The sequence below is a fragment of the Eptesicus fuscus genome, chromosome 20, assembly GCF_027574615.1.
Source record: "Eptesicus fuscus isolate TK198812 chromosome 20, DD_ASM_mEF_20220401, whole genome shotgun sequence".
Classification (NCBI taxonomy): Eukaryota; Metazoa; Chordata; class Mammalia; order Chiroptera; family Vespertilionidae; genus Eptesicus; species Eptesicus fuscus.
Genome location: NC_072492.1, coordinates 19,059,265 through 19,071,900, shown reverse-complemented (window position 1 = coordinate 19,071,900; position 12,636 = coordinate 19,059,265). Strand labels below are relative to the sequence as shown.

Here is a 12,636-nt window from a genome sequence, read left to right as displayed (position 1 = left end):
CATTCTCTCAACTTCACACTTGGCACCGCTCCCGGCCCCTCCCAATCCCTTCCGAACCTCGCCGCGGCCCTTAGCCCCGCCCCCAGTCTACACGTGACGCTCTCCCTGCAGCCTGGGGAGCGACCGCTTCCAACCTCCACCCTGCTATCCCGGCTCCCGGAGGTTCCTCCAGGCCTGGCGGAAGGCCAGGATCTCTCGCTCTCTCTCCGCCAGCAGAGTCCTGGGATGACGACTGGATGTCCGATCCCAGCCCCAAGGTGGCGCCCACCGCCAGAGCTTCTTCCCAGTATTCCCTTCCAGCCCCCATGAGGCACCCAGGCCCAGAGGAATACTGCCCAATAAAGATCTTAACAAAAGGCAGGGTCTTGGTCAATTTCCCCAAAAAATTATCATAGTTAAGGGTTTTGAGCTCTTCCTATGTATAAAGCTCTTCCTATATGTTAGTGCTTTATCTTACTTCAGTCACACAACCTTATGTGTCTCCATAGGCTTGCGCAGTGCTGGGAGCAGGATCCACTGGATTCATAGTAACCTACCACACACATCCCTCCACCATACACCCCTCACACCCTTAAGGATAGCATGCACGTTGAGCATGCTTGTATCACACATATAGCACACATAACAAAATCTACTCACCACACACAGACTAATACAATATGCACACACCCCTCACAGAGGCTACCCCGAATACAGAACCATACCCCCTGCTCCCCACATTTTACTCAGCACAAACACTCCACAACAGTATTGTGGTGCAGACTACACACACACACACACACACACACACACACACACACACACACACACAGTTACGGGCTCTGTGCAAGGAAAGGGTTGATGAGTGCAGTCCTATGAGGGCGCAAAGATAAACAAAAAACAATTCCAGGAGCGTGTGAAAGAATGTTAGAGCCCCATAACCAGCATTCCACACATCACGCCCCTCAATTTTTCTTGGTATCAGGCTCCAAAGTGAGGTCATGCCTCAAAGGATGGAAAGGAATGGATGGTATTTAACCTTGGTTTTCTCCAGAGAAACCCAGGGCCCCTCCTGCTGCTGCTCTTCATGAGGCCAACCTTCACTTTCCTCCAGACCCAGCAACATGACTGGGTAGGACCACCGCCAGGGCGAAAGGGGAGTGTGCAGAAAAAGCCAACCCTCCCAGAACAGAGAAGCGGGGAAGAATGAAAGCAGGCATGGAATGGACAGAGCACTTGCTGGCTGGGAGCCAGGATCTGTATTCTAATCTTGATCCTCCATGCTTTCCCAGGATGGCACCAGGCCACGTGTCCCTCCATTGTTGGTCCAGATGTCTGAGATGCTTCCAACTAATGTATAGCTCTGAGTCAGATGTCAACAATGAGCAGGGATCTTGGTCACTCCTCCTGTAAATAGTTGTAATAGTTGAGGTTTTTGAGCTCTTCCTATGTATTTGGTAGTGCCTTATCTCATTTCATCCATGAAACCTCATCAGTATTATCAGCCTCATTTTATAGATGAAGAAACTGAGGCACAGAGGATAGTGATCTGCCTGAGTGTCCTAGGAGGACACAAGACGAGGCAAGTGAGGATTCAAGTGCAGGTCCTCCGTAGAGTATGTGTCTTTTGTTTTGAAGAGGGAAAAATACACATCTTATTTTTTATTCCATTTAGTTCTTTAGTCATGTTTTAAGATGTAAAAAGGTACCACTCATAATTTTATGTTTATACCCCTAATATAATTAGGTATTAGGTAACATATTTTCTGAATAATAGCCCAGCCCCTACCTCCCTGGGCCTTATGGTCAATCCAAAAAGTATCAAAAACACAATCACTTCTCACTGTGTTCCCCTCAGAGAAGTATTTTTTAAAGGGACGGTGGGCCCTAGCTGGTTTGGCTCAGTGGATAGAGCGTCAGTCTATGAACTGAAGGGTCCTGGGTTATCGATTCTGGCCAAAGGTACATGCCTGGATTGCGGGCTCTATCTGGGGTAGGAGGCATGCAGGAGGCAGCCGATCAATGATTCTCTCTCATCATTGATGTTTTTCTCTCTCCCTCTCCCTTCCTCTCTGAAATCAATAAAGAAATATATAAACAAATAAAAAATAAAGGGAAGGCGGGGCCCTAGCTGGTTTTGCTCAGTGGTTAGAGCATCAGCCCTCAGATTGAGGGGTCCTGAGTTCAATACCAGTCAAGGGCATGTACCTCAGTTGCAGTCTCCATCCCCGGTCCTGGTGGGAACGTGTGGGGGAGGCAACCAATCGATGTGTTTCTCTTACATTGATGTTTCTCTCTTTATCCCTCCCCCCCCCCTGCCCTTTCCACTTTCTTTAAAAATCAATGGAGAAATATCCTCGGGTGAGGATTAACAAAATAAATAAAAGGGAATACAGGATGAGGCAAAAGAAGAAAAAGAGAAGAAAAGGAAGGAAGAAAGGAGGGAGGAAAGAATATTATCCAATGGTGGAAATTTGGGTATAAGCACCAAGTAGAAGGACACATTTTGGGGGAAAGGATGACAGGAAAGGGCTCTCAAAGCCAACAATTCAGATCTCACCCGGTGAGAGTGCAGCCCTCCCCCTCCCCCAAACATGGTCCCTGAGCTCCCAGCCTGCCTGAGGCTTGCCCAGCGGCCAGAGACGTCCAGCATCCCAGCAGGAGGCTCCAGTCCCAAGATCACCAGACAGCCCTGCCCTCATCCCCAACAAAGGACTTCAACCCCCAGGCTGCTGATAACAGAGATTTTAATGCATAAGGCACAGTATGAGGCTGGGATCATTAAGCATCCTCACACCCCAAAGGCCCAGCAGGTTGAGCAAAAGCGGCAGGGACTACCTCCCCACCACTGGGCACCCTGGAGAGTCGCTGGATCGAGGGGGCATCCAGTCTTTGGTATGGTGCCCAGGGGCAGGAAGTGACTAGCATGGTCCCAACTACCCCTCTGGGGGTACTGCCACCAGCGGGCAGCTCTTTGGTTTGGAGTAACAGTCAGTGCAGATGTCCAGGGACAGAGCTCTGGGCGAGTTGAGGTGGCACGTGCCCCAGGGCTGGGCAGTCCCTCACAAGCAGCACGTGGGCTTCTTCTTGCGGGCAGTTAGGTAGAGGTCATGATCATCACTGTTGATGCCTGAAGAAGAGTGAGACATAAGTGAAGCAGGGACTGGAGGTTCCCCATGCTTCCTGCCACCCTCATCCAGGTGGGAACTCACGGACAACATCCCCAATGCGCCGGGCCCCTGATTTCTCCAGCTCAGCCAGCACGTTGGCCTCAAAGGTCAGGGCCGCCACACGGAAAAAGAATTCCCGGACATTTTCACCTGACACAAGGAACAGATGGGTGCTCAGAGGCACTTCCAGCCCGGGGTCCCTGGGCACAGCTGGAGTGTAGGAGTGAGAGGCAAGGGAAGCAGGAATGCCACGCAGCAGGCCTAACCCTCTTACTCACCAGTGAGCGACGAGACCGCCCAGTACTCGGCCTTCATCTCTTGGGCCACCTTGAGCGCGTCTCTCTCCATCAGCACATACTGAGCAGGAGTCTGCAGGGAAGTCGGAGTCAGATGGGGGGGGGGGGTTCCCTTACCGCGTTGGGAAGGTCCCCCACGGGCACACTCACACTCAGGTCCTTCTTGGAACCCACAAGGAAGAGAAGCACGCTGGAAGGGTCGTTCTCCTTGAGTGCATCAGCGAGCCACTGCCTGCCACAGACGGTGGACAGCAAGAGATGAGGGCAGGCTCCTGCCCCTGACACTCAGATGCTCAATTATCCTCCGCTCCTAGATGCCTTCTTTCCTTCCCTACCAGGCCCCTGACCACCCCCTCTTTCCTTCTCTTGGAACCCTCTCTTCTCAGAGCCTCCCTATATGTCAGCACCCCCACATACTTGGTATGTTCCAGGGAGGCCACATCATTCAGGTTGAAGACAATGATGATGGCTGGAAGAGTGGCAGACACAGTCCCAGGTTGATAGGGAGACACGACTGGCTCATTTCCACAGCTCTGGGTTAGAAGCAGCCACCTGCCCCACTTCACCCAGCCCCTCACCTTGAGCTCCTCGGTAGTAGGTTGATGCGATGCATTTGAATCTCTCCTGTCCAGCGGTATCCCAGCTAGGAGGGAGGAGGGGTGAAACAGAGGTATGCGGGATAGGGGGTAGGTGGGGTGTAAGTGCTAGAGGAAGGAATGGCTGGAAGAGGGAGAGAGGAAGAAGCACTCACAGCTGCAGACTGAAGGGGATGCCCAACACCTCAAATCGTTCCATCTCAAAGTCCACTCCAATGGTGGCCTTGTAATTCTTATCAAAGGTGTCTTTGCAGAACCTGAGGGGGCACCAGATGCTCTGGCCTTTAGCCCAGCCCATCTGGCTAGCCCTGGCCCTACCCTGCCCAGCCCAACCCAGTTCCGCTCCAGCACCCTCTTACCTATTAATGAGACAAGTCTTCCCCACCGACAGGTCCCCCACCACAATGACCTTGGAGATCTTAAATCTGCTGGACACAAGAGGAGGCAAGAGGAGTGGGCACTAGTTCTTTCACCCTAGGGAGTCCCAGTGCAACCGAAGAGGTCTACCAGGGCAGTTGCACCCGGGCTGCAATTGCCAGACACCAGTAGACACCAGGCCTCCTAGGCAGCTTTCTGGACAGATGTGCTGGCTAGGAGTGTTTTGTGCTTCAGTATCAAAAAGACAGATATATTGCCTGGCCGGTTTGACTCGGTGGATAGAGCGTCGGCCTGCGGACTGAAGGGTCCCAGGTTCGATTCCGGCCAGGGGCACATGCCCGGGTTGTGGGCTCGATCCCCAATAGGGGGCATGCAGGAGGCAGCCGATCAATGATTCTCTCTCATCATTGATGTTTCTATCGCTCTATCCCTCTTCCTTCTGTTCTGAAATCAATAAAGAAATATATTTAGCCGAAAGTGGTTTGGCTCAGTGGATAGTGGTTTGGCTCAGTGGAAAATATTCTATATTCTGAAAACACACCACACACAACCCAATAAAATATATTAAAAAAAGAAAAAAAAAGAAATATATTAAAAAAAAAAAAAGACATATATTTGAATCCCAGCTCTCACACTTACTAGCTGTGTAACTTAGGACAAATTACTTAGTCTCTCTATCTCAGTTTCAACATTTAAGTGGAGATTTAGAATATATTTTCTTTGGGTAGTGAACACATGGTGTGTAACATACAAACCCACACCTAAAACCTATATGTCCATGTTGACTAATATCACCCCAATAAATTTGATAAAATAAAAAAAGAATATATTTTATTGGGTTGTTGTGAAGGTAAAAATGAGATAAATATTCTATATTCTGAAACATGCCGCCCCCCATACATTTTAATATCTCTGAAATCAGGGTACATCTTTAAAAGTGATGGTGTTTTCCATTTCATAAAAGTAACAGTATCCTGCCGAAAACGGTTTGGCTCAATGGATAGAGCGTCGGCCTGCGGACTCAAGGGTCCCAGGTTCGATTCCGGTCAAGGGCATGTAGCTTGGTTTCGGGCACATCCCCAGTAGGGGGTGTGCGGGAGGCGGCTGGTCGATGTTTCTCTCTCACCGATGTTTCTAACTCTCTATCCCTCTCCCTTCCTCTCTGTAAAAAAAAAAAAAAAAAAAAGTAACAGTATCCAACACACTTCCTGGCACACAGACACTGCTACATTAATAGTGGCAACTGTTGCCCTGGCCGGTTTGGCTCAGTGGATAACACGCCGGCCTGTGGACTGAGGGGTCCTGGGTTCCATTCCGGTGAGGGGCACGTGGGGGGGTTGCGGGCTCAATCCCCAGTGGGCGGTGTGCAGGGGGCGGCCAATCGGTGATTCTCTCTCATCATTGATGTTTCTAGCTCTCCCTCTTCCTTCTTCTCCGAAATCAATAAGAAAACATTTTAAAAAAAAATAGTGGCAACTGTTGTCAGTATTCCCTTTTATACCCACAATTGGACTCAGGTATAGGCACAGCCCCCCTCCCCCGCCTGGAACCCTGGGGCTCAAGTGGGTGGTATGTGGAAGGCGCACTGAGGACCACCCCCTCTCTGTGTGGGAACTGAACCGCCACCTTTCTGGCCAACCGTCTTGCTGGAATGAAGGGAACAGCCATACAGCTGGCAGAGGGTGCAAACGGAGCCCCATTGCTTGGACTACAAAGTTTCCTGGGACTTCCTGTCTTTATTGTGGGGTCTCCAACTCACCCCACGGTGCCGGTCCGGTGCTCCTGGCAGGCGCAAGTGACCCGGGGGTGGAAGTCTCTGCGCACGTGCAGGGCGGCCTCCTTCCTCAGGTGCTGACAGGGAGGGAGGAGGAGGAGACTCGCCCAGTCCTGGCCCGCGTCCCGCAGCCGCGCCGCCCGGGGCTGGGGGTGGGGAGGGGACCACCCAGAAGCAGGAGGCCCCGCTGGGCGGCAGGGCTGGGCCCCAGCGCTAACGGGCCCGGCGCCGCCCCTCCCCGCCCGCACTCCGCCGCAGCCCGAGGCCCGACGTGGCCCCGGCGCCTACCTGGGGCAGCTCCGCCAGGACGCGGTCCCTCCGCACGGGCGCCAGAAGGTTCATCCTGCCTGCGGCCTGCTGGGGCGCCCTGCGAAGGCGCGGAGGCCCGGTCCGCCCCGGCGACCCGGGCCCGTGGGGACCCGACAATCACCCGCGACCGAGGGGTCCCGACTATAACTCGGGGCCAAGGGGAACCTCCGGGAGCCCGCGGCCTCGGGGACGCCACGATCGCTGCGGGCCACGGGGAGGGGTCGGTCACCCGGGGCTGCGGCGAACCCACGATCACCCGGGCCCGGGGCGTCCCGAAGACGACTCGGGGGCGGGGAGACCCCTCGGCCGCCAAATGGGGGCGGGGAGTCCCGTCCGGGGGATCCCGGGCCCGCGCAGACCCTACGATAACTCGGGGCCGGAGACTCCCCACGATAACTCGAGGCCGCGGAGACCCGACGACAACTCGGGGTGGAGGCGGCCCCACCATAACAGAGCAGCCCGGGGGCTGGGGGCGGCCTCACCACCCGGGTCCGTGTGGGCAGGGACCGCGAGGCGAGGTCCGAGAGCTGCTGGAGGCGGGGGCGGGGGGCCCAGTCCGCCGCCGCCGCAGGGCCCCGCGTCCCACGCCGCTCCCCCTCCGCCGGCGCTGTAACACGATCCCCGGAAATTCCTGGAGAAGGGCCGCCCCCAGCCCCTCTCCCGGCAGCTCCGGGCCTCGCACCCCGCCCGGGACTCCCCATCCTCTCCTCCCCGCTGCACTGCCCTGGCTTAGGCTCCCCCGCCAGACGCCTCATCGGGGACCCAGGCCGCCCCCACACCTGCTGGAACCTGCCCAGATAGGGACCCCCTAGGTTTCTCCGCCCTGCACCTGGGTGCGGGGCTGCGCCTCCACGGGGACCCTTACCCAGCCGACCCGGTGATGGGGAATCGGTGATTGCTGCGCAGCATCTGGCAGCGCCAGGAGGAGGGGTGAGGGGGAGAGAGGGGGCCCGAGGAGAGGCGGTGCTTCCCTCCTCAACTGCAGGCCCAGGACGTGACTCACAGAGTCTGCCCCCGCTCGCCCTGCAGCCCTGGGAGGTGGGAGGCGGGAGTACCCGGGGTGCCCGAGGCGGAGCTGGATGCCCACCTGGGAGAGACGTCCGAGCTGTGGCGTCTTTTCCTCGAAGGCTCCGGTGTAGACTGAGGGGTGCGGAGGCTGAAGACCCAGCCGCCTCCCTTGATGGAGGATAAAGGGGGGCTAGATGGGCCGGGAACTCCGCCCTTTGGGGAGGCCACTGCTCCGGAACAGGAGGACTCCCCTCTGGTAGGGGCGTTCTTCAAACGGACCCCTTCGGAACCGTCCCAAGAACAACGTTTGCATTTCGCGGTTGTGGAGGGCAGAACCGGGTACCGCACCACAGATCTCTCCGTCCGTGGGGAAGTCAGGTGCCAGGAGGCCGGAGAGACGATAGAAAGGGAGGGGTGAAGGCAGGGGGACACCGGCCCGCAGAGAAGCAAACTGGAGCTTTACTGAACGTTGCTCCGCGTCCGGAACTGAATTTGAGGATGCAGCTATGACTGGGGCACGAAAGGGAAGACTGCTGAAAGGGAAGGAGTGGTGAACGGGATTATTCACCAGAAGAATTAGCGAGTGCTGAAGTCTGTGCGCTGGGTGTTTGGAATGTTGCTAGAATTTCTTCATGAGTCTTGTCAGGAAAACACATGAAATCACACTGTCATGGGCAAAGAGGGGAGATGTTGCCACCTTCTACCTCCTCTGGTACTTTTCTCCTCCCCTCTGCGTGACTCCATTTCTATTTTTATTTTTTGCCACCAAATCACCATTATTGATAAGCCACGTATCCTCCCGGGACCTCAATTTACACAAATGTTTGAGGGAGTTGGGCCTGACAAATTCTGCTCTAACGTTCTGGAACTTTGCTTCACTCGCCCTGAGCTAATCTAATTATATTCATTACAGTTCGCAGTGCTACTGTCTCCTGGAACTTGCAATCCTTTCCCCCCAAGTTGCTGGAGATGGGAAGCGCTCAGGACCAGACTCGAGTGGCTGTCCGCTACACCTTCCAACCGCCGCAGCAGATAAATAAACTACAACCCCCAAGAAGCTTAGGTCCTACGAGGGGCGGGATTGGCGCATGCTCAGTCCCTCTTGAGGAAATTAAACCTAACTACTATTCCCAGCGGGCGCCGCGCTACAGATCATCCAACCAGCTTTAAGTAGAAAACATCGCGAGGTTTCGGTGATACTTGGCTCTATAAGCCCGTGGGAACAAGTCTCGTAAACCCTTTTTACGAAGATGGCGCCGAAAGCTAAGAAGGAAGGTGTGTGGTGGGGTTTGGGAGGAACACTGCTGGCTGGCCTGGGATCCCCGCAGGGTGAACTAACTGAAAGGACGGTGGCTGTGCTAAGACTTGGGGTGTCAGCTCCGGAGCTGCTCTTCCCGTTTCGTTTCGGACACGCTACGGCGCGCGTGGGCCCAGCCACATGGGCTGGGCTCCAGTGGAAGGGGGTTGGGGAGGGAGCCGACAGCCACATAGTTGACTGTGGGGACTACACGCATCTACAGGCCGCCACTCCATGTCTCCACCCTCAACTTTCCTGACTTTAGTTTTTTTACTCTATTATATACGGCTCTATACCCTCCCGGGGTGGCTGTGAGATGTTATATATACAACTCCTAGCACGCGTTCCCTGGAGTTACTCCCAAGTTTGCCCCAATAACTGTGCATATGATGGAAAAACTTTTAAGCTGAGACTTGTGATGTCTCCAAAGGAACCACTGATGCACATGTGGCCTGGTGCGCCCGCTACCGTTCTTTAGGCCGGAAGTGATCCGATTTCTGAATTCCTCATTCTCTTTCCTTTTCTCAGCCCCTGCCCCTCCCAAAGCCGAAGCCAAAGCAAAGGCTTTGAAGGCAAAGAAAGCAGTGTTGAAAGGCGTCCACAGCCACAAAAAAAAGAAGATCCGCACCTCACCCACCTTCCGACGGCCAAAGACACTAAGGCTCCGGAGGCAGCCTAAATATCCTCGGAAGAGCGCACCCAGGAGAAACAAGTCAGTATTGCCCCTCCCCCCGCCCCCATTATAAGAGAAAGTTTATTTAGAAAGTTACTTAGGTAGTAGCAGTGAACTAGCTGGGCTGTGTAGGCTCAGGAAACAACTTGGAGGCAGAGGCAGAAGGGCCCTTGGAGCTTAGGGGAGAGAGAGAGAGAAAGGCAAAGGTGATGCACCTGGGGGGAGCGGGGGAAGGGAAGGGCACAGACGTGCTCCCCAGTAGAGCACTGGCCTTCCTCTTGAAAAGATGTTTGGATATCCTCCATTGGTAACTATGAAATTGACCAAACTTAGAACATGGCTTCTTAAAAACATGTTGAGGTACTTCTTGATGGGGTTGTGGGGAGATTACTGCCTTAAAGAACAAGAAGAGACATTTTTTACACTGTTGGCAGGAATTAGTTGTTAGGTTCATTATCACTATATGTTAGGGTTTTTTTTTTTTTTAATATATTTTAATGATTTTTTACAGAGAGGGACAGAGAGCTAGAAACATCGATGAGAGAGAAACATCGATCAGCTGCCTCCTGCACACCCCCCACCGGGGATGTACCCGCAACCAAGGTACATGCCCCTGACCGGAATCGAACCTGGGACCCCTCAGTCCGCAGGCCGACGCTCTATCCACTGAGCCAGACCGGTTTCGGCATATGTTAGGGTTTTAAAGTCCACTTTCTTGGAAGTATAAAATATAGGACTTGTGTTCTTTGTTTTGGAGCTCCAGATTTAGTTCATCCCTCATAGCACCTATTGCTATATAGGGAATAGTCCTTGAGGGTGAGGATGTGTGATGATTCTAGGTTTATCACGAGATTCATTCATTTGTATTGGACGATGAGGGCCTGCAGCAGTGTATGGAAATGTCTTTTCATTCACTCTCAAATGTTTACACTCAGGTAATGGTTGAGTCGTGCTGCTGTTAATAACTGACCTTAGGAACCACCAATTAGAGTAGAACCAAGGTGGTAGAAACTGATGGGTTTCTGCTCCTCCCACTGCTTCCAAAGAAAAAGGCAGGGGAGTGGTTTGTGTCCAGCTGAGGAGGAAACCACTTGACAGGCTTTTTACCCCCATTTGGACCTAGAATTTAGGGTAATGAAAGGCTGGGACCTGACCTCTAGCTTCAAAGTGGGATAGTAGTGTCCATGTGAACAGAGCCTTGCTTCTCTGAATTTCAGGGGAAAAACTGCTGTATGGGTGTTTAAGCCACTGTAAGTTTAACCTGAGCTGTACAATTTTTTTTAAAAGTTGCTCTCAAGAATGGATGGCCCTCAAGCCAGTTTTCATCAACCAAAATGGGTAGAAATGGCCTGGCCTCCCCAGCCTCATAGTAAGGCACCAACATTCTTTGGAATTCTAACCCGAGTTTCAAGATGCTGTATTTTCATTTCAAGATGCTGTATTCTAGCTTTGTGCTTTTTGGTTTTAACTTCTCAGGTCTTAAATTTTATTCAGAAATGTTGTGGTCAAATAAAGAATGAAGAGGTTTGGGGACTCAAAGGTGATTTAATCACTTAAAGGATGAAAGCCCTTCAAGTGAAAGTGCTCATGGTTTTGCTCTCAGGCCGAGGCTCCAGGTCTAGATTTCAGGGTGCAGATGATGATAATGTTCAGCGACCAAAGTCTGACAGAAATGATTGCTACTCATCCTCTGATGCACCTGTGCTCCAAAAGAGGGCTCATTCTTTCTTAAACTGGGCTCAGGCCAGGTGACCCCATTTTACCTTCCCCAGGCTTGACCACTATGCCATCATCAAATTCCCCCTGACTACCGAGTCAGCCATGAAGAAGATAGAAGACAATAATACACTTGTGTTCATTGTGGATGTCAAGGCCAACAAGCACCAGATCAAACAGGCTGTGAAGAAGCTCTATGACATTGATGTGGCCAAGGTCAACACCCTAATCAGGTGAGTGGGGCTCTATGGGCTGGGGCTTCAGTCAGAAGCCAAGGAAATCTGAACAGCATGAAATTCCTTGATGCTTTGGGATCAGAAATGAGCAGCCCCTCCTGTAATTATGGTCCTTTGTATGAAGTATGGACTTTAGAGGAATCAACAGCTTGTCCTGCCTCTAGGACTTGATTTATGAGGTTAACGCTCATTTTCTTGATTCCTGCCTCTAGACAGGCCCTAGAGTAAGAGAAAATTTATGTCAGGTTATCTGGATTTGAATGTCCAGTGGTGTTTCCCATAAAAGGGAATTGGCTTTGTTTGTAGCCTGGTGGCTTCCCTCGCTTCCTCTGTGCAAATGACAAACCACTATTGCAAAAGAATGACAAGAACAAAGAACTGGTGCCCCAGAAGACTGGGTGGAGGGTATAGGGCCAGTGAGGACAGCAGGGACTAAGGCTGCCCTTTCCGCCCTAGGCCCGATGGCGAGAAGAAGGCATATGTTCGACTGGCTCCTGACTACGATGCTTTGGATGTTGCCAACAAAGTAAGCTTCCTCTGCCACAAAACTCCTCTCAACACCCCACCCCCCCGGGTGCAAATGATGTGTCTTCTTAGCGACCAAAGCCTGACTTTTGCTGATTAGTCTTAACTGACTGACTGCACCCTTCTCCTTAATAGGCCCTACCCTATGCCCACATTTTGCTTTTTAATCATGACATTCTAGCTTAATCTTCACAATTCAACTTCCAGTAACAAAACTCCCTTTTGTTTTTCAGATTGGAATCATCTAAACTGAGTCCAGCTGCCTAATTCTAAATATAAAAATTTTACACTGTATCGTTTCTTTATGTTGATTTCTGTTTGGGCTGGGCGAACACTAAATAGAGTTTGGGCAAGACTTGGCCTGTTTACCCTGTTGGAACACTTAGCACTTCACCATACTTGTTATAACCTTGACGGTGGGAGCTCAGCTAGCAGGTATTTGTACAACTAGAGCTTGCCTCTGTCATAGGAGTAAGCAAACAAGCAAGAAGTTTTATAAGAACCCCTTCCTTTATCCCTGGAAGAAGTCTTTGTATGAAACCAGTACCCAGAGTTTTCATCAGCATCCATTTCAGGGCAATATGGGTTGGCTGGCTTTTGGGTAGCACTTTGTCCCCACACCCATCTACCGTGTCCAACCGGTCTGTCTGCTTCCCTCACCCCTTGCCCAAGAAAGGAC

General features: G+C 52.4%; 2 protein-coding genes and 3 non-coding genes across 7 annotated transcripts; 4 read left to right on the top strand and 1 right to left on the bottom strand.

The window, feature by feature from the left end:
- Positions 1 to 2,709: 2,709 nt before the first annotated feature.
- On the bottom strand, positions 2,710 to 6,618 carry RAB34 (RAB34, member RAS oncogene family). 3 transcript variants are annotated; one of them, XM_028154921.2, is made up of 10 exons: positions 6,482 to 6,618; positions 6,179 to 6,270; positions 4,401 to 4,469; positions 4,197 to 4,298; positions 4,024 to 4,088; positions 3,863 to 3,914; positions 3,596 to 3,677; positions 3,428 to 3,518; positions 3,192 to 3,299; positions 2,710 to 3,109 (listed from the first exon to the last, which is right to left on the bottom strand). In XM_028154921.2, the coding sequence occupies exons 1-10, from the start codon at positions 6,533 to 6,535 to the stop codon at positions 3,042 to 3,044; spliced, it is 783 nt and encodes a 260-aa protein (XP_028010722.1). In that variant the 5' UTR covers positions 6,536 to 6,618; the 3' UTR covers positions 2,710 to 3,041. The 3 variants fall into 3 exon arrangements, with proteins under 3 accessions (XP_028010722.1, XP_008146039.1, XP_028010723.1); XM_008147817.2 differs by having other exon boundaries at positions 4,401 to 4,466; XM_028154922.2 differs by lacking the exon at positions 4,197 to 4,298.
- Positions 6,619 to 8,685: 2,067 nt separating this feature from the next.
- RPL23A (ribosomal protein L23a) lies at positions 8,686 to 12,312 on the top strand. Its single transcript, XM_008147820.3, has 5 exons — positions 8,686 to 8,785; positions 9,336 to 9,519; positions 11,253 to 11,429; positions 11,889 to 11,958; positions 12,191 to 12,312. Exons 1-5 carry the CDS (start codon positions 8,761 to 8,763, stop codon positions 12,203 to 12,205), a joined length of 471 nt encoding a protein of 156 aa, XP_008146042.1. The 5' UTR covers positions 8,686 to 8,760; the 3' UTR covers positions 12,206 to 12,312.
- On the top strand, positions 9,188 to 9,252 carry LOC114233872 (small nucleolar RNA SNORD42). The gene has a single exon (XR_003620061.1). It is a non-coding gene; the product is annotated as a small nucleolar RNA SNORD42 (small nucleolar RNA).
- Positions 11,110 to 11,180, top strand: LOC114233874 (small nucleolar RNA Z17). Its single transcript, XR_003620063.1, has one exon. It is a non-coding gene; the product is annotated as a small nucleolar RNA Z17 (small nucleolar RNA).
- LOC114233875 (small nucleolar RNA Z17) lies at positions 12,006 to 12,078 on the top strand. Its single transcript, XR_003620064.1, has one exon. It is a non-coding gene; the product is annotated as a small nucleolar RNA Z17 (small nucleolar RNA).
- Positions 12,313 to 12,636: the final 324 nt, after the last annotated feature.